This window comes from Mangifera indica, chromosome 20 (genome assembly GCF_011075055.1).
Source record: "Mangifera indica cultivar Alphonso chromosome 20, CATAS_Mindica_2.1, whole genome shotgun sequence".
In the NCBI taxonomy this organism is placed as follows: Eukaryota; Viridiplantae; Streptophyta; class Magnoliopsida; order Sapindales; family Anacardiaceae; genus Mangifera; species Mangifera indica.
The window spans coordinates 2,378,794-2,403,545 of record NC_058156.1 but is presented as its reverse complement, the minus strand read 5'-3'; the positions used below and the strand labels follow the sequence as shown (position 1 = coordinate 2,403,545).

General features: G+C 30.2%; 2 protein-coding genes across 2 annotated transcripts; both read left to right on the top strand.

Moving 5' to 3' along the window:
• Nucleotides 1-9,593: 9,593 nt before the first annotated feature.
• On the top strand, nucleotides 9,594-9,997 carry LOC123204031. The gene has a single exon (XM_044620566.1). It carries the CDS (start codon nucleotides 9,645-9,647, stop codon nucleotides 9,888-9,890), a length of 246 nt encoding a protein of 81 aa, XP_044476501.1. The 5' UTR covers nucleotides 9,594-9,644; the 3' UTR covers nucleotides 9,891-9,997.
• A 2,792-nt stretch (nucleotides 9,998-12,789) lies between these two features.
• LOC123203853 (betaine aldehyde dehydrogenase 1, chloroplastic) lies at nucleotides 12,790-17,844 on the top strand. Its single transcript, XM_044620307.1, has 15 exons — nucleotides 12,790-13,065; nucleotides 13,309-13,451; nucleotides 13,666-13,746; nucleotides 13,824-13,972; nucleotides 14,068-14,160; nucleotides 14,241-14,364; nucleotides 14,503-14,568; nucleotides 14,660-14,726; nucleotides 14,912-14,988; nucleotides 16,415-16,528; nucleotides 16,825-16,902; nucleotides 16,982-17,133; nucleotides 17,237-17,297; nucleotides 17,414-17,520; nucleotides 17,614-17,844. Exons 1-15 carry the CDS (start codon nucleotides 12,951-12,953, stop codon nucleotides 17,702-17,704), a joined length of 1,518 nt encoding a protein of 505 aa, XP_044476242.1. The 5' UTR covers nucleotides 12,790-12,950; the 3' UTR covers nucleotides 17,705-17,844.
• Nucleotides 17,845-24,752: the final 6,908 nt, after the last annotated feature.

Sequence of the window (24,752 nt, the reverse complement as noted above, 5' to 3'; positions counted from 1 at the left end):
CTCTAGCCGATATTACTATCAAACTGTTATGGCCTTGTTGGTTACTCGCTGATACGGGTGTTTCCCACTCTTCATCCCCCCTTTATTTTGATAATCGAAGTGCAATTCAAATAGCCCATAATGATGTGTTTCATAAACGAACTAAACATACTAAAAATGATTACCACTTCATTCGTCAACATCTTGTGAATGGTATCATTTGACTTATCTTCATTCATTCTAATGATCAAACTATAAATATCTTCACCAAGTCGCATCTTTCAGGTCGTTTTCATGATCTCATTTCTAAACTAAAATTGGTCCCAACTGTACCACCTTGAGTTTGAGGAAGGGTGTTAGCATAATTTTTTCAATCAATCATAACATGATTTCCTTAATAAACCAATCATAACATGATTTCCTCAATTAATCAACATTCATACCATGTATATATTTTTCATTCTTGTATAAATAACCCTTTGTACAAACCTTTTTTGTATCAAATGAAATACAAAGTAGTATTTTCTATTGTTAACAAGTCTAATAACAGCTTGCAAATGAGTTTAAGCTATCAATAAAGATAAGGTTAATACACTTATGGTGCGTTTGGTTTGAGTAATTCTTTATTATCAAAAATAAAATATTACTGTAAAAATATATTACCTTTAAGATTATTAGATATAAATTATTACTATATTTATTAAAATTTGGTAAATTTTGATAGGTATATATAATTATTGTGTTTGATAGGAAATAATAAAAGAATAATAAAAATAAAAGAATACTAATATATTATTTTACTTAAATAACTTTTGGTGTAATTAATATAAAATATTCTTTATGTTATTTATTATATTAACTGAACATAAAGATATATTTGTCTTAAAAAATTACTAAATAAGGATAAAATAGTAATAAAATCAAAATTGTATTGATAATATTTTAATATCTAAGATGAAAATGATAATCAAATTATTTTTTATATTACCTGTCACATCACCATTAAGAATAAAAAATTATCGAAATTTTCTATTACTGACAAATCAAACAAAGTAAGATTAGTAATAAAAAAATAGATTACCAAAGTAATCTTTACATAGCATGAACCAAACACCCGCTTAAGGTTATAATATGAGTAAATAGAGTGTGGGTCCTATATTGGACATTTGAAACCTAAGATATGTTAATTAGAATTTCACTCATAAACTAATACAATATAATTTTACCTATTGAAAGTTGTCAAGCTAAGAACTGAGAAACACTTTGATAATCCACAGGTTGATTGACAAATTTTATAGGTTAAGTCATTGGTGATGATCGGCTTGTTGAGGAAAGAACCAAGCTTGAGAACTCAAGGGCAAAGGATGTATTTATCTACCCATCCACATCTTATTGCTGTTGTTAGTAGTGGAAGACAATTCTATGTTCTTGAATTTTGAGTATGTCTTGCACTAAACAACTTGCTCATCATCCATTTTTAATGCCTTTTTTCAATAGTAACAGACCCGAACAATAGGATTTTCGTGTTAGAAAATATACGGATCTGAGCTAACGTTAATTGTGATTCCGGTTTTATAAAACCAACTAATTGAATAGTCTAATAACAACTTGTAGATGAACTTACTGATTAATAACTATAAGTTTAATACACTTAAAGTTATAATCTAAGTAGATAAAGTTTAGCCTTGTATATATTAGTTATATATTAGTTAGGTCTCCATTTTAAAACTAATATAATATAGTTTTACCAATTGAAATCTGTCATTCAGGAGAGGTTTCAGGAGTAGAATACTAGCAAATAATTTCAAGTCAGATTACATAACATTTAATGTATTTTTATAATTTTAAAGTTTTAATTCAATATTTTATAACTTATCGTGGATTGAATGATTTTTTTTCCTTCATTTATACTAAATATTACATATCAGTTTCTCAAGAGGCCTGAACAACGTTTGGAGTTTTAAATTTCCTCTCTTGTTTTTCATGTTGAACCTACAAGGGGTCATGATTATGAGAGGAAGTTGAAATTGTATAGGTTAGGTGGAATCAACCCATGTGACTTTGCTTTACTTTCTCACTACAGCCATTAGGTCTTCATCACTTCTCTCGCTATGAGCTTCACTGAATGTGCCCTACAAAAAGGATCATCAGACTCATAGTATTCTAATCATATATTGAATTATGTATTAAAAATTTATTTTTTATATCTTATATTATAATATATCGAAAGATACAATTTTTTGAAAATAATAATAATAATAAATTATAATTATTATATTATCTTCCTAAAATAAATCATCAATACTCTCTGAAATTTTCAAATTTTTTAAATACACTTTATTACATTATTACATTATTATTTTTTTAAAAATATGTATTAATTTTTATTAACAATATATATATATATTGTTACGGTCACAACAAAATATAGGCCTTTGACAGTGGCCACAGGCGCTTTCACCTACAGACATTTCTTTACGTGTCCAGTTCTCCTCAGTTTCTTCTGTCAAGCGAATTCTGATTGCCCTTTGAACCTTTCAGCTCCAATAAATTTAACCTGTCTGGAGTGTGACTTTGTGGGGATGTGGCGGTCGGTGCATTTGTCACTTCGAACCCAGAAAAGACCAAAGATTTAACAGAAAATAACGCAGTAGTAGCAATTTTTGCCCCTTAAATGCCTCTGTTATTCACTTTTCAGAGGCAAAGGATTCACATATATTGATGTTACATCATAGAATTCGCCAGCACTGCTCCTAGGTAAGCAGCGACTTGTATTATTGCTGTACGGGCAATGGGGTTGGTGATTGTCTTCTTCCTCTAACATCTTTCTATCTTGTAATCGAAACTTTATCAGAAAGCCGAGGCCTTCTAATCAACAAACAAGTGGTGGGAAATTTTTTCTGCTACTGTATGGATAAAACAAGTGTCAATCTGGGAATTAATTAGATATTATATAGTATATTAAAAACTTAATTTTTTATATTATATATTTAATATTATATTATATAATACGATTTTTGAAAAATATAATTAATATATTATTATTTTAAAAAATATCATAAATATTTTTATAAAATTTAAAATTTTTTATATACATCTCTACTGTATTATCATTTTTTCTAAAATCATATGATACATTTATTATATCAAATTAATTTGATACAAATCATGATACATATTATTATATATATCATATCATATTATAAAATATGTATCGTGTATTATAAGATACTGATAATTATAGTCTCAAAAAAATTTTCGTATTCAATAAAACCATTAGTTTTGAACAAATAACTAAATATATTAATGATGTGTTATAATTTGATTGAGTCATTTTAATTAAAAATAAGATAATAGCCAAATCACATGATAACATAATATTTATGTATAAAATTATGAACTCAAAATTGTATGCATACAACATTGTTCTTTCATATTTGATTTCCATACTATAATGAACCAAATTGATTTTTGAATAGAAAATTAAACCAAAAAATAGGGTATTTGAAAAACTTGTTCAGATACTGATTCAAGAATATAGAAAACCCAGATTTTCGATTTGGTTACCGGTTTTTCAATTTTTTTAAAATTGGTTTAAAAAAACTAAATAAAAAATTAATATAGAAAAATAAAATATAATAATTCTTTGAAATTCAATTCAAAATTGATTAACAAAAAATTTGATTTGATTAATTAGTATTTTTGATTCGATTCAAAATCAGTTAATCTTTTAATCGGTTTGATTTTGGTTTATGAGTTTCTTCAAATTAATTAGTTTAAAAAATTATTAAATTGATTCATTTAACCAATTTTGAATACCCTTGATTATACACCAAATTTCTGGGTGACTTATTGGTTGATTTCAATTACCGTCATCTCCATAATTCAGCTAGAAGACAATTTAACTGTAAATTCAATTTGAACCAATTTAAAATCGGCTCAAAATGGACTTTGAGACCTGAAATCAATCCTTTCTATCCATGTGGAAAACACATAGAACAAGTTCTATGAGAGCCGCCCGGGGATCATTTTTATGTAAATTATTTGAATAAAAGCTACATCAATATATATATATATATATATATATATATATATATATATATATATATATATATATATAATATATATATATATATATATATAAATATAAATATATATATATATATATATATATATATATATATATTATATATATGCACACACACACACACACACTAATAATGTATACATATAATCTTGCTAAAAAAAGCAGCAAAGACTAAAGATATTTTTCCTTTGGCCAAGAGACTTATTCTCACCCAAGGTATAGAGAAATTTCAAACTCCAACCTTCAACTTTCAAAAACTCAAATACTCATTCATAAGATAATTTTTATTAAAAATTTCAGTTAGGGTTAAGGGTAAAATCATCATTTATGAAAAAAATTTAAAAAATTGAAGTTTTATCACATTTTTCTCTTTCATATTTAAATACTCACAATTTCCCTCCACCTAAAGTTTGAAAAATAACAATTTTCTCCTAGGATTTTTTCCTCTTTTCTCTGACGAGGATCTGTCGTCTTTGACCATCAGTAGTCCTCCCTCCTATCTTATCTCTCTCTTTTAGCCTCTTTTCGACCACCAATCGAAGGAAATTGTCTGAAAATCTAAATGATTTTTGTTTGAAAATTTATACGATTTCTATCTAAAAGTATTTTTAGATGATTTCTCGATCGATGGTCGAAGAAAGCTCGGGAGAGAAGACGGTTGATGACCAAAAACAGCGGATCAATGCTTGAGAAAAGTGAAAAAAACCTTAAGGGAAAAACTGTCACTTTTCAAACTGTAAAAGAAATTTTCGGAGGGGGAGATTGTGAATTTTCAAATTGAGGGGAAGAAATGTGATAAAAGTTTGGTTTTTTAAATTTTTTTGTTAAATGATAGTTTTATCTCTAACTCTAACTAATATTTTAATAGAAATTATCTTACAAATGAGTATTTGAATTTTTAAAAGTTAAATGGTATGAGTTTGAGATTTCGCTATACTTTGGGTGGGAATAAGTTATTTCGCCTTTTCCATTTTTGGTTGCTCTAGCCTACATGATAATGAATAAAATTAATGGGGTCTCAATTTATCATCAATAACTTGCCATTTTCAACGTACAGCTTGCAATGCCATCTGCTGGTCCCGATTCCGTCACTAGGCCTTCATTCACGAAGATATTTGGACTCCCCCCAAGCTGCACAGGATTTCAATTTCAATGTTTATAAGATTTTTCTCTTGTAGTTCAAACTATATCATATAATTTTCTGGTAAGGAATTGGATTGTAACCATGTTAGTTGAATTATGTATTATATTATATATTATAAATCTAATTTTTTATACCATATATAGTATCGTTTCATATAATATACTTTATAAAAACTAAAATAATAAAATATTAATAAATATAATAAAAATTATAATTCACAAACCATTATTTTAAAAAATATTATAAATATCTTTAAAATTTTAAAAATTTTCATATATACCTCTATTACATTATTATTATTTTTTTAAATGTGTCACTCTATATCAATAATACATATCATATTGTATGATACGTTCACTGTATAGTGTTAATTCGATATATATTATTTTTCATCTACATCTTATTATATCATAGGATACGTATCATATATCATAAAATACATATAACTATAATTGTAATATTGATATTAAGAGTTAGCAAAAACGATGAAACATAAAAACTTCTAAAGTGAAAGTTTAGGTTCACATTTCTACTATAGTTGTGAATCTTTGACTTATCTCGTGTATTAATTATAGATCAAATTATTATATTTTAAATTTATTTATCTAATAAATATAGACGCATCTCCGTTAACCCAAAAAAAACAACACCATGATTATAGCATTATTACAGTGCATGTGAAGCCATGCATTATTGCATTTGAGCCACCTTTATCTTTCAAAAAGCATGACAACTAGGGATATTGACGAGAAAACTTTATTTAAATCGAATCATCTTTACCAGATTGAATCGACCACACTAAACTCACCTGCTTATTGAGGTATGGCTCCGTCTGTCCCAACGAATCCCTTCATTAACACCATTTAAATTGGGCATCAATAGTGTAGGCCTACTTAACGTTTCATCTTTTTATAAGAAGATATTTCTAAAGCTGGAAAAAGCAGTTGGAGGAAAGGGTGGTAATGGGTTCAACTGACCCTTGACTTTGATAAAAGTTTATTGTGATATATTAAACAAATAATAAAATTACAAAAATTATATTTAAGATCTTTAATTTTATATTTCTATTTTTTTATATTTTATTATTTATAAAACTATATATATCTATTTTTGATACACAATTCATATATATTAATAATATATCATTATGTAATTGGGTAATTATAAATTAAAGATAAAGTAATACCTAACCATATAATGACACATTATCTGTGTATATGAATTATGTATCAAAAATTGACATACATATCATTGCTCTTTTATTATTATTATTATTCATCTTGGCTTTTTCTTTTAATTTTTATTTCTTGTTCCCTAGTAGATATGACGGATCTCTTTTGAGGCCTCTTGCTTATTTAATTACGGTTAAAAGACTATTTCTCATTCAAAGTTTGTTAAAATGATAAATTCTTATTCTTTAAGTTTCAAAAACTCAAACTCGCATCTATCATTTACTTTTGTTAGTGTAATTATGGGTTTGGGTAAATTGTCAAAGGACAGTTGTTGGAGGTAGTTAGATGAGAGTTAGATTGTTATTTAAATATCCAAAAACTATAATCTCAGAAGCAAAACGCAAAATTAAAAAAGAATAGAAGACTTTCTGTTCTTCTCTCCAAGAAACCAAAAGCACAAAGAATGCACAAAGATTATGTCTTCTAAGGATGGCAGTGCTCAAACAAATAGAGCATGAAAATGACTCACGTCAATACCTTATGTCATATTCAAATGGGTTTCGTCACAAATTACAAGCCAAGTACCCTGAATTTATATTTATAGAATTTACAAAATTCGATTTGACATGTTTAAATGTTTTCAATATTGACATTAGAGCCTAGACTGTGTATATGTCGTGTTTTCTGTAAATTAGATTCTCGATGTTGTAAATTATATAATCTGAATTTTGATTTTGCATGAAAATTGATTAAAATTCAGATTTTGGGTATAAATTATGCTTTAAAACTAAAAAAAATGGCAAGCATTTTTTTCTCAGGTATGGATCGGTCAGTATCCGGCAAGAGGTTAAGGTAGATCAGTTCCCTAAATACAGGAAGCCTGAAATGTATTATCCCACAGACTCTGCGACTGCACTGATGATGCCTATGTAAGTTATTTACCCTGTTTATTTTGGTTAATTGTTCCCATGGAAGTGGGTGATTACATCCTCAACCCAGACAAATATGCATCACCTAGATCTTTTAAAATCAATGTCAGTCTTTACTAGAACACAAGTGCATCTGTATGATGTAATTGTACGTTCTTGATGATATTGAAACAGGACAAAAGCAAGGATGTAATTGTGGCATTCTCTGATGTTGATCCATTATTCATTTCTATAGCTTGCAAAAAATTCACCCCTTTGGCAAACCATTGTCAAGAAGTGCTGTAATAAAGAGCCAAACAGATTAATATGATCATCCTCATCTATAGTATCCAACTTCTGAAGTAATTCAAGCGTTAGAACTTTTTATGGCAAGTGGGGATGAACTATTGGCTAATAACACTTAACAGATTAGCTTGTCAGAGACTCCCGTGTTTTTTCTTTATGTTTCTCTTGAGGAAGTACAGGCTATACACATTTTCTTTGTCGTTCTATTTGATTTCTTAATTGTTTGAATTTTTTTTTTTTTTCCTGTTCTTAGTAACTTCTGTGCAGCTTGCCCAAGGTGAAGATCAATTAAAACAGTTTGAATGGAATGCAAGAACTCAAATACCAATGTGGTTCCGCGACTTGGAGGACAAAGCAAGTCTGCTTTGTGACTATGGTAAGAGTAGACCTGGCAAACGGGTGGTGCAGGCTGGGTGCGGATAAAATGGGTACAAATCGAGTTATACAAATAATGATTTATAAAATCCATATCCGCTTCAGTAGGTATAAGTTGATTTACGTGTTACCTGTTAATACTAATTTTTCAATATTTTTCTTTTATTTTTATTGTTTTAATATATATTTTTTTCTTAACTTTTAATTATTTTTTCTTCCAATACATAAGTATTATGTAGAGGAACAAAAATGTATCTCAAATTATAAAAATATTTTTATAAATTTAAAGAATTTTAATATTAAATATGAAATAAATATTTATAACAAAGTGTTTAATGCTCATATTTTTTAAATTTGTTTTCAACCCAATAAATTATTTTATTTTAGGGTGGATTTGAGTTTATTTTATGTTAAAAAGAAGGAAAAATATATGAAATTTGTGTTTAGTATGTTGTAAATTTTATGTTAAAGTGAAAAATGAAAATAAATAGAAAAAAAGGGTGTTTGGGGGTGCCCGCTGGCATACCCAACCCACACACCAAAATTTATTATCCAAGGTATGGGTCAAAAAATCTAAACTCCTACTCATATTTACACGAGATACCCGTGGGCTATACGAGTCACCTACCCATTTTATCACCTCTAGGTAAGAGGATTACTAATACCTTTGTGTAGACCTGGTTAGGGTAGGTTAGGGGCCGAGCCAGACTGCATGTGGTCTATTTTTAGCATGAGCCAGTACAACCCATTAAAAAATAATTAAAAAATATGATCCACTTGAGATGTTGTGGGCCTTAACATGTTAGTGTGTTGGCCCGGCCCACTAAATCCATCAATTGGAGGGTGTAGTCACGGTCTGACACCTAGGCACAATGCGCTATGATAAAGCTAGCCCAACAAGGCCTACAGTAATATTTAGTTTGCACAACGGACTAGGTGAAAACTGAAAATATATACCGGTTGATGCCACACGGCAAATAGATTAGTTGCCTGTTATAATAATATTCAATGGAATAGGTAGGTGAATGACCATTCCTTATATATTTTATTTGTTGAATAAAATACCAAAAATACTAGCTCGCCTCTGGGGAAAACAGTTGAAGAAGAATGTCGATAGGGATGTAACCGTGTTAAGGCGTGTCCGTGAGAGAAGCGTGTCGTCAACAGTTTTCCAGATCATTCAAAAAAACTCGGCTCTACACGCTTTTCTAAATTTATCTCACTGCCCTGCCTTGTATGGAGAAAACTCTCAAGATTCCCTTCAAACATTATATGGGGTAAGTTTTATTCCTTTTTCAGTAGAATTCTTAGCTGTCTCACTCTGTTTTGATGCTTTGGCACATGAATATATTTGGGAATGAAATGAAGAGGGTGGGAGGGAAGAAAAGAATCAAAATAATTTTGGTTGTTTGTAAAGGAAAATTTTTCTGTTTTTTGTCTATTATGATTAAAATAAGTTGAAAAATTGAACGTTCAATTCAAGCCACCTACTCCTCCTAAGATTGGTCCAATCAATAACCCTATTTTATCTTCTTCTTGAATTCGTTGGACCCGGCTTTAAAACATATTCACCTCCCTAAACAAAATACCCGGTCTTAACTTATTTCATTGTATTGTCATAGATCTCCATCTTCTTTCTGAGTTGATTTCGTAAAGAGAAAGTCTTCTTTTCAATGGAGGGACACAGTTCTTCTGGAACATCGTGGGCTGATCAGTGGGACAACGGCCCGGACCCCGATGCCGTTGAGGGAAAAAAGAAGAGCAACGGCACGGGAGGCAAGTATAAACAGAAGGTTGAAGAGGGTTTTGATAAGACAAAAGCGGTGGCTTCAACTGGGTTGAAGAAAGTGAAGGAAGGGACGTCTGTTGGGTTTCAGTGGATCAAAGACAAGTATCAGAAGACGACCCAGAAACATTAGTAGGATTGTGGTATTACCATATCTGTTAATTGTTATTTCCTTTTCTCTTCGATTGACTTGATTTATCTTTTGTTTATTTATAGAATATGGAGTTTCCTTATTTTTTCTGTTTCGGTTTTAAATATTGCTCTGTTTCTTTTCCTTTCTATTGATCCTTAAACGACTTAAAAATGGCCAGAATAGGGGTGGACGCGGATCAGGCTGCTGAGCCTGATCATCCTTTAGTTTGAATTCGGCTTCAGTAAAAAATATCTAATTTAAGTTTATTGACTTAAAATTAGATTTGATTCTATTTCATAGTGCGATTCAATTTGAATTTATGATTCAGATTTATGATTTGAGTTCATAGTTCATAAATAAAATAGCATTATTTTATCTGAATAATATTCAAAATTACTTATTCAAACTATGAATTTAAATCGAATTAAATCACAAATTTGAACCACCAATTTAAACTATTAATTTGAGTTAATTCGAATCATAAATTGAAATGATTGATTCAAGTTATAAATTTAAGTTAAGCTTAAATCAAATTAAATTGAATATCTTCTAATTCAAGTTCACATCCAGGCCATGCCCAGATACGTCTTAGAAGTGGTGAAGGATTAGATTTCACCTAAGTTTGGTAGAACTTTCATATGTTTTTCATGGAAAGTGTGAGCAATTCAATATCTTTTTACCCATTGAAAATTAAGTTAAATATTGGTGCATGGACTTTGTAAGGAAGCCCATCACATACAAACTCTAAAAATTCCATCTTTTTAAATTCTTACCCCTCTTGTTGTAGATGGTGGATTTTCCACCACGCCAAAGAAACTTTGGCCAAAAGATAGTGTAAAGGCATTAAATGTTTTGGAAAATTGGCTTTGAAGATACCAATTTTTGTGAACTTTTTTCGTCCGAACGAACCTGTACTAATTGATATTGAGTAAAAATGAGAGTGAGAATGAGTGTTTGAGTGAGATGAGAAGTATGTGTAATAAGAGTGAGAGAGAGGGTTTATATAGATGTGGTGAAGGGTAATTTTGATATTTTAAAAAAAGTTTAGGGCATTTTTGTTAGGAATAGGAAATTGGGCATTTTTGTTAGGAATAGGAAAATTTGGCATTTTTGCTTATGAATAGGAAAATTGGGCATTTTTGCTTAATGTACGGGTAATTTGGCCAAAATTAATAATTTCCCTAATAAATAGCACCAATTTTTTTTTTAAGTGATTCGACTTATAAAATCAGAAGCCTATGTCTACTGTTATATTATGAGATACAATATATCATACGTTTTGCCTTTGTGTAATCTTGTATTTATTGGATAATGGAATAGATTATTATTTATATAATTGAAAGTAAATATATTTATATGCTAATACACTGAATTTAGATATCTAAGAAATTACCATTAGTTGATAGAGGAACTCCTACATGCATTCACTTTTCTCGTTGTTTCTAGATAAAAGAACTTTGTCTTGCATTCAGAAATGATCTATGTGTAAATGGTATGTCAAGTCGTTACATGTTGCTCACATAGTTGGTTCCTAACTTATATCATGATTGGACGCCTCTTTAGTGCAACCCTCATGTATTTTTTTTTAAGGGAAGTTTGACTAAAACAATAATTGTTCCCTAGTTTCTAAAGTTTGAGTAGGGTTTCAGAACTTTTCTGCTTTGATTAATGACACGTATACAATCAACATCCTTATTTGTGATACAATGTGAAAACAACACTTCTGATTTACATATAATGTGGTGCACACTTATCAGAATAATTCAAATTGTTCCCTTAGTTGACGTCAAGAAATGATTCGAGTACTTCACTAGATGGTTGTAAAACCCCCTCCGTATGGATACTCTCTGTACATTCCTTTCTGGTGAATTAGAGAATTCATGTCTAAAAGTATGCAATGATACAAAACACTAATCAATATACATTTAAAATAAATATGAAATATATATATACAATATACATATAAAGAAAATAATAAAATAAATATTAAAATAACAAGTTATACATCTAAATGTTTATCAACAAATTTTTTCAAACATAATTATATATATGTATTTTAAAAATATACGGTTTATGGTTTGATTTGATTTGAAAATTGCCCAAACTATAACTACATTGAACTATAGTTATCAGCATTCTACAGTATACAACACGTATCCTATAATATAATATATATTGAAAATAATGTATATCATAAGGCGTATTAAATGAATATAATACAATAATATATCATATAATACAATATATATTATCGATACAGATTAATATACTTTTTTAGATAAATGATAGTACAATATAGGTGTATATGAAAAATTTTTAAATGTTAAAGATGTTTGTGATTTTTTTCAAAATAATGATGTGTCAATTATAATATTTTATTATTTTATTTTTTACAAAAGTGTATCATACGATATGATACACTATATGAAAAATTAGGTTTTTGATACATGATATGATACATAATTCGATTACCATGGTTTGAACCTTTTAAAATCATTCATTTTTAAATATATATATCATTTAATAAAATTAACTAAATTATAATTTTTTAAAATAAAATATACACATATAAAATAAATATGAAATATATATACAATATACATATAAAGAAAATGATAAATAAATATTAAAAAACAAATTATACACCTAAATATTTATCAAATTTTTTTTTCAAATATAATTATATATATGTATTTTAAAAATATATGGTTATAGTTTGATTTAGTTTAAAAATAGTCCAAATCATAACCAAATTAAAAAAATAATTTAAAAATTTTTAATCCAAACTAAATTATTTTATAGATCAAATCATAATTTTTATATTATTTTATTTTATTTTATAATCTAAACCTAATTATACACACCCCTAATTTAGCAAATTTTGTACTCCCTAAATTATTGATAAGCAGCGACCTGCAGATCATATGACTGCGGGAAGAAAACAAAAAAGAACATCGTTTGCCTATTTTGGTGCCCTCCGAGTCTGACAGTCGCCTAAAAGCTTCAACTTCACAAATCTGGGGTTACAAGAACAGTAACTGAAACCAAGCAACTCTGACCATGGCGAGCCCGATCCCGATCCCAATTCGTCAGCTTTTCATCAACGGTGAATGGAGAGAACCTGTCTTGAAGAAGCGAATCCCAATCATCAACCCTGCCACTGAAGAAACCATCGGTTAGATCCTACCTTCTTTTCTTTTATGTACATTTCTTCTATCTACTTTTGTGCTTCTCTATCTGTTCTTTCTCTATTTCACTAAGCTTTAGCTGTTGATTTAGTAGTTTGTTTCTCGAGATTATAAGTGGTAAATTTTAGTTACTTTGTTATTATTATTATTATTTTTACATGGTACATTTGAATTGATACAAACACTTTTGAAATTTGCAGTTTTGAGTAATATGTGATTTGGTATGGCAGGTGATATTCCGGCAGCTACGGCAGAAGATGTTGAGCTCGCAGTTGATGCTGCTCGAAAAGCACTTGCCAGAAACAAAGGCAGAGATTGGGCATCTGCATCTGGAGCGGTTCGTGCCAAAGTTTTGCGTGCTATTGCTGCTAAGGTATTAGATTTGCCCTTTTATCATTATTGCTCTTGTTTCCTAATAACCCTGATCAGTCTCCCATCCAAGTTCAGATTAAGTTATCTTCAAATAGTCACAAATCAGCTAACAATGAATTGGTTTAAGTTTTAGGCAAACTCACTGTCTTGGAAACAAGAAAAACCCTATATTATTTTACATTTTTGAGTTTCTTATAGTTGACATTTTTATGCAGGTAACAGAGAGGAAGTCTGAACTTGCAAAACTTGAAGCAATTGATTGCGGAAAGCCACTTGAAGAGGCAGCATGGGACATTGTATGGCCATGGCACTATTGAAAATTATAAGTTCGTTGTTTTGTTTTTCATACTGTATGACAGACTGTGTTTTGCAGGATGATGTTGCTGGATGTTTTGAGTACTATGCAGACCTTGCTGAGGGTTTAGATGCAAAGCAAAAGGCTCCTGTTTCTCTTCCGATGCAGAATTTTAGGAGTTATGTTCTTCAGGAACCCATTGGAGTTGTTGGGTTGATTACCCCATGGTACTTACACTAGATTTTACTTATTTTTGTTGATTACTTTGTAAAATAAAAGCTGGTTTTCAGTAAACTAAGAATTGTTTTTCTTTGTGTTGAAGGAATTACCCACTATTGATGGCTACATGGAAAGTGGCTCCTGCCCTAGCTGCAGGCTGTGCTGCAATATTAAAACCATCTGAATTGGCATCCGTGTATGTCTTCAATTACCCTGAGCATCTGTTTATATGTGGTTAATCACAATGCATGTCTACAATTATATTTTTAATTTCAGGACCTGTTTGGAGCTGGCCGATATATGTAAAGAGGTGGGCCTTCCTTCTGGTGTTCTTAATATTCTAACCGGACTGGGCCCTGAAGCTGGTGCACCATTGGCATCTCATCCCCATGTGGACAAGGTACCTGTTATTTTTTGTTATTTCTTTGTTGAATTTTATGAATTTGATCTTCAAATATATCTCACATATTTAAAATTTGGCAGATATTTATGTTTTCTATTTACCATGCAATGCTCCTAACATGTCAAATCATTACAGATTGCATTCACTGGAAGCTCTGTGACTGGGAGCAAGGTAATGACAGCAGCAGCTCAGATGGTTAAGGTATGCATGTGCTAAAAACATTATGATTTTTCTTTTTGCTGACATTTGCAATCCCTCTTTTGCTGACACTGTATGTGATTTTTTGTTCTAGCCGGTTACTTTGGAACTTGGAGGAAAAAGCCCAATTGTTGTATTTGAGGATGTTGATCTTGATAAAGGTTAGCTTCTGGACAATTCTGGGAATTGCAAATCTTTGCTTCCCAGATTCTTCATTTTTCTATGATAGAAACAAATTGCTGAGTGACCCCGGTCATCTGAAGCTAATTATATTTGAAAAATTAGGATATATTGTTGCATTTATTGATATTGATATCAATTTACTCTTTGTCTATAATTCAAACAGCTGCTGAATGGACCCTCTTTGGTTGCTTCTGGACAAATGGTCAGATCTGTAGTGCGACATCCCGTCTTCTTGTACATGTAAGCGCCTAAATGAATTTTAAATGTCCTTTATACGTTTATTACTTCCATGAAAATTACTCTGACAAATGTCAACGGGTACATCAATTGGGTTATTTTTAACCTAAAAGCAATCCTAATATCAACCACCTAACTGATATATAAACTACTATAAGATACCACAAGCCAGAGGAAAAATGACAGTACGACACTCTGCAAACAGAAAAGTAACTTTTAGATGAAAAGGAAAAGGCTAGGTTAGATTTTCAAGCTTAGTCAGCCAGTTAATGATCCAACAACAGGCTCACTTAACTATATTATACAAGATAGATATCACTGAATCAACTGAGGTGAACGTTAGACAATGTGCCATCTTGCTAGTTATGAGACCTATGTCTGAATCCAGACTAACAAGATGGCAAGATAAACTTCATTATTGTATATGAGACAGAATCTAAAACTTGCATTAATCATAACAGATTGCTAATGCCACTTTATCTTTGTTTCTATGCTAGTTAGTAAATGCAGGAATGGAAAAAAAACGATATACAAATTATACGGGTATAATACGATGAATAATGAAAAATGTGTTTGTAAAAAAAGTCCCTGAAATTTACATATAGGAAACGGAACGTGTATATATAGGTTTAATATGATATATTGTCAATAATACATTTCTAAAAATATGAAAATATCATAATAATTTTAGTACTTTTCACGAATCTCTTATTGAAAATTAATATAATAATTCAAATATAAAGTATTTAATTAATTTTTAAACCTAATATAACATAATACATAAGCAAAATTATTTGTATAATAAGTAATATACTAATCAATTGAGAAAAACAAACGAATTAATCAATTTAAATTTCAAATTTCAGATTAAAATGAATTTTTGTATCGGCTATAGAGGAGGAAAACGCAAAATTAGGGTTGGGAATTAGAAAAAAAATGTTGTTAGGTTTTTTTTCTTTTAAATGGTAGTAGCATTTTTGTAAATAATTAAAAATAGAAGAGACAATTTCGTATTTTAAGTTTAGTAAAAAATTCAAAAATATAGTGTATAATTCGCGTTTAATATGGGAAAGGTGTAAAATACTTGTTTAATATGTTAAAATTTTTTTGAATGTGTTTAATGCACAAATAATGTGAGAATGCGAATAATACACTAACAATACTAACTAGGGTTTCTACTTCTTGGTGGAGTGTACAAAAGCAGCTAATGCCATAAATACCATTCTCCAACCCTTCTGACAGATAAGATGAATATCATAGATGTGCCCAGTTGTTCAATCGATTAAAAGCTTATACTTGATGACCATCCAAAAGCAAAATGTTTCTGTTACCATGAGGTTATTTTATTGCACTCAGAATTTCCATTTTGTTTTTTCGTTGAATTCTTATTCACTTATATAGAGGAATATATTGGCCCGATATCTTTTAGGAAAGCATTGCAGCAGAATTTCTTGACGAGCTTGTGAAATGGGCCAAAAACATTAAGGTGTCAGATCCATTGGAAGAAGGTTGCAGGCTTGGACCCGTTGTTAGTGAAGGACAGGTAAGACTGTTCAATATTTAAGATGAATAGTTGAACGAAGGACTCCTTTTTGTCTCTTTTTCCATTTCTATTTAAGTTGATTGCTGATTTGATATTGTGAAACAAAATTCCCCTAGACATAATCTGTATCAGCAGCACGGTTTCTGTATAACAATATGAATCCATTTCTTTTCCTGGAATGTGATACACATTTTGGCTGTTGGATACTGATATAACTTGATGGATATGTTGATATGAATTTAAGATTTTCTCTAAATTGAAAATGATCTTTCTAATATTTACTTAATATGCTGCAGTATGAGAAAATTTTGAAATTCATCTCAAACGCCAAGAATGAAGGTGCAACCATTTTTTATGGTGGGGCTCGTCCACAGGTATTATCCTGTAATCTGTCAGCATTGACTTCTTTTTCAGTCAGTCATGATATTCATTTATTTCGCTAATGATTGGCAGCATTTGAAGAAGGGATTTTTTGTTGAGCCAACCATCATAACTGACATAACTACATCTATGGAAATTTGGAGAGAAGAAGTTTTTGGACCCGTTCTGTGTGTTAAAACATTTAGTACTGAAGATGAAGCCATTGAATTGGCAAATGACACCCAGTTAGTTGATTTGTTTTCTACTAAAAAATATATTTTGGATCTTTTTTCTCCTACCTTCATTTCCCAGCTTATATTCTGAGTTCTGACAATCCATGCTTCACAGTTATGGCTTAGGTGCTGCTGTGATATCCAATGATCTAGAAAGGTGTGATCGTGTAAGCAAGGTGAGAATTCTGAAGTTATATGCAAGCATACAGCTTAAAATAATCATGTTAAAATTAGTTTGTACAGACTATCTGAGTCAATGAGTGAATGGTTTTCCTTTGTATGCTTTCTGCAGTCTCTCCAGGCGGGTGTTGTATGGATCAACTGCTCACAGCCGTGCTTTTGTCAAGCTCCATGGGGAGGGAAAAAACGTAGTGGTTTCGGGCGTGAATTAGGAGCATGGTATGTTCTCTTTATTTGGGCATAAATGGCACAAGTGCCATAATTCCGTATATGGCTCATACTGATAACATAATTTTGCTGGCTTTTTCACAGGGGACTTGATAATTACTTGAGTGTGAAGCAGGTGACTCAATATGTCTCTGATGAACCATGGGGATGGTACCAATCTCCTTCAAAGTTGTGAAAGTGTGCCTGAAATGGAAATGGGAAATCGCAAATGTACCAAAAGCGAGCAAATAAGGTGAGAGTTATGTAGTTTACAGAGCTCTATGTTAAAGACCATTTAATAATATAAGACGTGAAATGAAAACTAGTTTGTGAGAATGGTTTGTTTGCCATTTGTGTATTTCTTGCAGAGTCTTAAGTAGAGATGTCAATGGGCTGGGCCTGACCCGATGCCCAAACAGTAATAGACCTTTGGGCTGGGCTGGGCTTTAATTGAAATATAAAAGCCCTGCCTATTTAATAACGAGACTTAATTGGGCTGGGCTGGGCTTTAATCGCCCAACCTGGCCCATTTAATCAATATTTAAAAAAAAATAATTAAAATTTTTAAACACAAATTATTTTTCAATTATTAAAATTGAGAACAGTACCTCAAATATTTTATTTATAATCTCTCACTTATGGTAGAAGAATACCATAGTTATATGATAAAAAATATTATAAATTGATAACATAGTACAAATAAATTAATTTACATACTATATAAATTATAAAACATAAATAAAATATATTTATTATATAATATTTATTTACTTATCTTTTATATCTAAATCTCTAAATTTTTCAAAGATAAATAATTATTATTTACGAATTCAAGTATTTTATAATATTTTGTAATGATAAAATAAAATTATAAATAGAACGAATTATTATTTACGAATTCAAATATTTTTCTTAAGAAAGTTAATGAGATTAAAAATATAATGAAATAATTGAGATTGAGAAATTAAAAGATTATAAATAAAAGAAAAAATAATGGCTCTAAGCCTGAAAACACACACAGATTTGATAGTTAAGGCCTCTATACAATCCGATACATTGGATGATCATGATTAATCATATCAGAACAAGAATCCTAGTCCTGTTTTGCTGCTTCAATACTTCACAGAATAATGGGATGTTTCAAATATGCTCAAAGAGGTATGACTGGACTTGAACCGAGCTAGTTTGAGTTCAAAAGCTTACTTAGTTAGGTTTGGTTTAATTTAAATTCATTTAGTTCAAGTTTAGAAGTTTGAATTATTTTTAAAATCAAATCAAACTTAATTTAGAGAGAGTTTGATTTGGTCTGACTTATATTTTGTGGATGGTTTGATTTTGTTTAAACTTGACTCTTAGTTTAATTCAAATTATGTTAAATAATTGTTAAAATGATATTGTTTTATCTATTATCAGATAAAATAATGTTATTTTGTCAATAAATGATAAATTTAAACCATGAATTTAAACTATGGATTTAAATCATAAATTCGAACATAATTATTTTTATTTGAGTCAATTTAAATCATTTTTAATTTTAGCTTGATAACCTTAAGTCAAATTTTAATTAAATTATTTTTTATTCGAATCAAATTTAAATCGAAAGATGTTCATGATTCATATCCACTGCTACAAGAGGGTACAGATTGGGGGAATCTGCTGCTTGGTTGTGACTCTGTAGCCCACCAAAAAAGGGCCCATTGGCATGCTTTGCGGGCAAAAAAGTAAATAACTTAGTGGTACCATTATCCCTTTCAGACAGGCCCATATTCACGGGTGTCACTGAGGTGAGTCCTTGTCAGATGTTATTTCTTCAACAATTCAATCCTCAACGGCCATGCCACGTTTGAACAAAGCGCAATGCTTCGTTATCCGAACAGAGCTGACTCTAGTTTCAAAGTGGGCTCGATTTGGTTTAATTGGAGTTGAAAGCCCAAATCAAATTTAAATTAGAGATAGCTTAACATGATTTAACTCACAAATTAGATAAATGATTCAATTCGAATTATATTAATTAATTATTAAATATTATTTTATCAATAAATTATGAATTTGAACTATGAATCTATGAGATATATTTAAGTTATAGATTTAAACTTTAAATTTGAGCAAAACTAGAAATGAATAATTTTTATTTAAATTGAACTCGAATAACTTTTAATGTTGACTCAATGAACTAAAACCGAATTATTTTTTGTTTAAATCGAATTTGAATAAAAAAATGTTTAAACTCAGTTTGATTTATATTTACCCCCATACATAGCTACTGTATCCTGAGGGAATTATAAGTTGCTAAATTTAACTCGATTAACTCAAATTTTGTTACCCTTTTTTTTTTAAAAAAAAAATCTTGATTAATTTTTAGCTTTTAGTTAAGCTAATAATGTCAGGCAGGAAATGTAAACACATTTATACCACTTATTCACTAATCATTCAAGAACCCGAGTAAAGGTATTATTATTTAGACACAACGAGAAGAACTTCATACAATAATATATTCCTTTATTGTTTACGGAATTCATTTCATATTCTATCATGTCTATGCTAGGAAATGCATATTATTTGTCTATAATGAAATTTTTTTGAATAACTTATCCATTATTTAAAAATCAATGATATACATATACATTTTTTATAGATAATTTGAATATATAGATAATATATTTTCATATTATTAGATATTATTTTATTTTTAATTTAAAATTATTTAATTATATAATAATATATTATTTATATATCTAAATTATATATCAAAAATATGTATAAATAGTTATATTGTTATTCAAATTTAATGACTCTAGGCAAAAATGGGAATTTTGAGAGCATCAAATAGGAAAAGGATCTCAAACTCGTAGAAGATGATTTGATCCCAATCACTTGAGACATTCTTTAATTTTATTTTTTATATTATTATTATTATTATTTTATAATAAAAAATTTGTTTATATTTTTAAACAGATAAATCTGAAATATAATACTCAAATTTATAATTATTATATTAAATAAATTAAAGTTTTATAAAGGGATATTAATTAAAATCAGTAAAAAAATTTTCGCGTAAACGTTTTTAGGCAAAGGAATAGCGATTTTACTTTTATAAACAAATTAATTTTTAATTCCAAAAATACCCTTCTCGGCTTATTAGATAACCGTTATGCTTAATTTCACAAAAAAAAAATTTCGAATAGCTTTTAACATCGTATATTTGTTACATTCGATAATTCGAAGGTTGAAAAACTTATTCGAAAGATCAATTCTCAGTCCAATCGAAAATATTAACAAAGTGAGAAATTGGGCAAAGCAAGGTGCGTAAAGTGGTAAGGTCCTTAAAGTGCGTACAGGCGTAGAATGCATTGGGTGCATGGGTGCGCAGGGTGCGTGAGTGCGTATGGGTGCGATTTTAATTATAGAATAATTTTATTTAGCCCTAGAACGGGCTCCAAGTTATCGTTTCCTCTTTTCCTCCGATACCAAACACTAATGGAAAATTTTGATTATTTTCATCCTTACCCACTGTAATAAAAAGTGTACTTCAATATTGACCTTTCAAGAATGCCCCATCAATACAGATAACAGGATGACAATAATCACGAAATGCCCTAATTAAGCATCCTAAAGTCATAAAGACAAAATTAAATCGATTATCCCCATCAGTCTCTATTTGTGTAATAGTGTCAGGGTTTCATTGTTCAAGGTTATAACAGAATGTCGGTAATAGTCTGAATGACTCCTCTGGCGAACCTCTTATCTCATTCAAAGCTCAATTCTTAGCGCGCCAAGCCTGCGCATAAGAGACATCAATTTGATATCCATCTGTTATATCCGTGACAATATCTTTTGGCCTATATACACGGTCACCTGCAGTAAACAATGTCTGTAATATTTTCCCCAGTGCCCTTTTACCTGCTTGTCTATGATGAGATCTAATGACATCACGAGGGCAAGTGTGTGTTCCAAACTTGTGTAACACAAAAATATCACTGTTGCTTAACTTCACCCCTCCTGCTTTCCATTTGCACTGTCCATGCAAACACTTTATATTTCATCTTTTTTTATTAGAACTTGATACTTTGAATTGATAATCATTTTCCAATGCATCCTTATATATGGTGTCAATTAAAACTTATTTAGAAGCAAATTGATCTTTGACTTTGAATCTGTCATCGCGTGGTGCAGCTGCATGAATTTGACTTACCTCATTTTCTACGTCTCTATATGGCTCTAGAACACCAAAAAAATGATTTGAACCATGTTGTATTGAACTTTCGTGCACTAACCCTGATGGACCAATCCCTGTGTTATCAACAACATCGTCACCTTCTTCAGGACCATCAATATCATTGACACAATTATAATCAATGCCACCGTCATCATGACCACGATATTCATCTTCTTCGCTAGAATGAAAATCATTTGTTGGTAAGTCGCCCATTTGATAGCATCCTTCAGGTGGACCTCTTTCGTCATCTGCCCAATCCTGAGAAGGATTCCAACTAACACCAACCTCAATATCATCATGATCAAAGTTTATATTTATTCTACTTCTTTCTGATGTACTTTCTCGTTGCCTATATATATTATATCCAGAGTCAACTTCAGTGGATGGGAAAGGATTTTGCTGAACCGTCCGGTGAATCCTTTGTTCTGTTTCTGGATGTTGTTATTCATTGTTAGTTTGTACTTCTTCTAAATGTTGTTGCTCAATTTGGTTTACCACCACTTCAAGAAATACAAAAGACTTTTTCTATGACCTAGACAACTTCATCATCATCTGAATATCATAATTATCTTTTAATAAATATGGCAAATCACTAAATTATGTTGGATTTGACATATAAATTTTTATCTCAAAAGAACTTGTATCGATATTTAAACAAGAAGATACTACTTCTACAAATCTATCATAATTGATTTTTCTACTTACTGAAACTAACAATTGAACTCCACCAATATATTTTAAATCATTATTACCTTCTTTGTGCTATTGCTGGCCAAATCCAATCATGAATATCATCTCTATCAAAATTTTCAATTAATTTAACCAGTTGGATGATCAATTGAAACAAGTGAAATGAGGCAAAGATGAATTGAAGAAAGTGAAATAAAGAATGAAAAGGTGAAACTGTGTTGACGAAGTAAATATATTCACCTGCCTTTAAGCTAACAATTCAATTCATTAATTACTCAAATCAATTTTTTTTTTAAAATATGTTTATGTAATGTAACTGATTAGAAATAATCAATTTTTTAAATATGTTCATTAATGATTAGAAATAATCATTTTCCCAAAGTTGGGCACCCCATGCATCACCTGTCCATTTGCGCACCCTAACACACTCTTCACACACTCCGCACGCACCTTGCATGCACTCCGCACATACCCCCGCACCCTTCACGCACTCACGCACCCTATATGCACCCTGCACGCACTCACACACCCTATGCGCACCTACGCACCTTGTACGACCCTTGACATCTCATTCACGAAAGTTGTTGAAAGTGACATAATAAGCCATGAGGGTATTTTTGAAATTACAAATAAATTTGCTTATAAAGGTAAAACCGCTATTACTTTACCTAAAAACGTTTACGTAGAAAAATTTTTACCGATTTTAATTAATATCTCTTTTATAAATATAATAAAAACTTTAACCTAAACATCCTTTTCGAAAATGATGATATTTCACCTGTTCTAATGCCTTCCTTATTTTGTATTTTCAATGAAGGAGGCAACAATCAAAACCATTGGCACTTGCCAAGTAAATTTCTCTACTATATGGGAAAAGGCCCCCCGACTTGACAAGCGATAAAAAGCACGTGGAAACAAAACTTCGTTGGTTGTCTTTGTCGCAGAGGAAAAGAACTTCCATTATTTTCAATTTTCTCAAATTTTTCTTCATTTTCTATTTTTCTTTCTCATTTTCATCACAAACCACACAAACTCTTTCACCACCGTTAGCAGCATTCCAAGCCCCTTCATCCTTTAATCATCCCCTCTTGCATTTTCCACCACCGTACCCTTTCATATTTATCATTTACAGAAAGCCAAAAGACTTGTTCTAAAGATATAATGAAAACTTAGAGTTATTTTCCTTAATTTTTTAAAACTTAAACATCTACTCATGAGATAAATTTCATCAAAATATTTAGTTAGGATGAGAAATGAAACTGTCTTTTATTAAAAAAATAAAAAATTAAAATTTTATTATATTTTCATCTTCAGATTTAAAAATTTAATAATTTTCCTCCCACCCAAAGTTTGAAAAACAACGATTTATCCCCTAGGGTTTTTTCTTTTCTCTCTAACGATGATTTGTTGGCCTCTAACCACTAGTCATCCTCACTTCCTCTTTATTTTTCCCTCCTGATCTCTCCCTTGCCTTGTCAACCATCATCCGCCAAGACAAGATGAAGAAATCATCTTTGTCTCGAACGAAGTAAAAAATGGTCGGCAAGGCAAGGGAGAAAGACATGAGGAAGAGATAAGGCAATAGGGAAGATGGCCGATGGCCAGAGGCCATGAATCTTTGCCAAAGAGAAAGGAAAAATCTCTAAAGGGTAAATCATAATTTTTCAAACCTTGGGTAGAGGCAAATTATAAGATTTTTAAATTTGAAGATGCAAATGTAATAAAACTTTAATTTTTAAAATTTTTTTAGTAAATGATTGTTTTACCCATTATTGTTGAGACTAAAAGAAAAAAAAGTCTCACATATAAAAAAGTGAGTGATATATAAATGTGATAGATTAGACCTTAATACATGTAACTTAATTTTGTATAATACAAGTTTCAATCTTCACACTTATAAATCTAATATATTTTCGACACTTATCCTAATTGAGTTTTTTAATGGAACTTGACTTATATAATAAATATTTGAGTTTTTGAAAGTTAGAAAAAGTTTTTTTGGTTTTTCATTGTACCCTGGATGGAAACAAGTCTTGTAGCCTTTATAAGAATTATAAAATTTGAAAGTATGATCCCAATACTGTGTAACACTATGCCAACATTTTTTTCCCTTTGAAAGGAGTTCTAATTTGAGTGAAAAATATGATTTATGCCATTAAGGATGGGAAATAATTTAGGGCCAATCTTTGGGTGGACAATGTGATTTACTGGATGGAAAGTAAGAGTTCTGTCTTGCTTCTTATGTTGTCACCATGCCCTCATCATCTGACCTTTTTAACTCTTTAATCAGACTTTACGTGGATCTTCAGTCGCAATCAATAAATACGTTTCACTCACA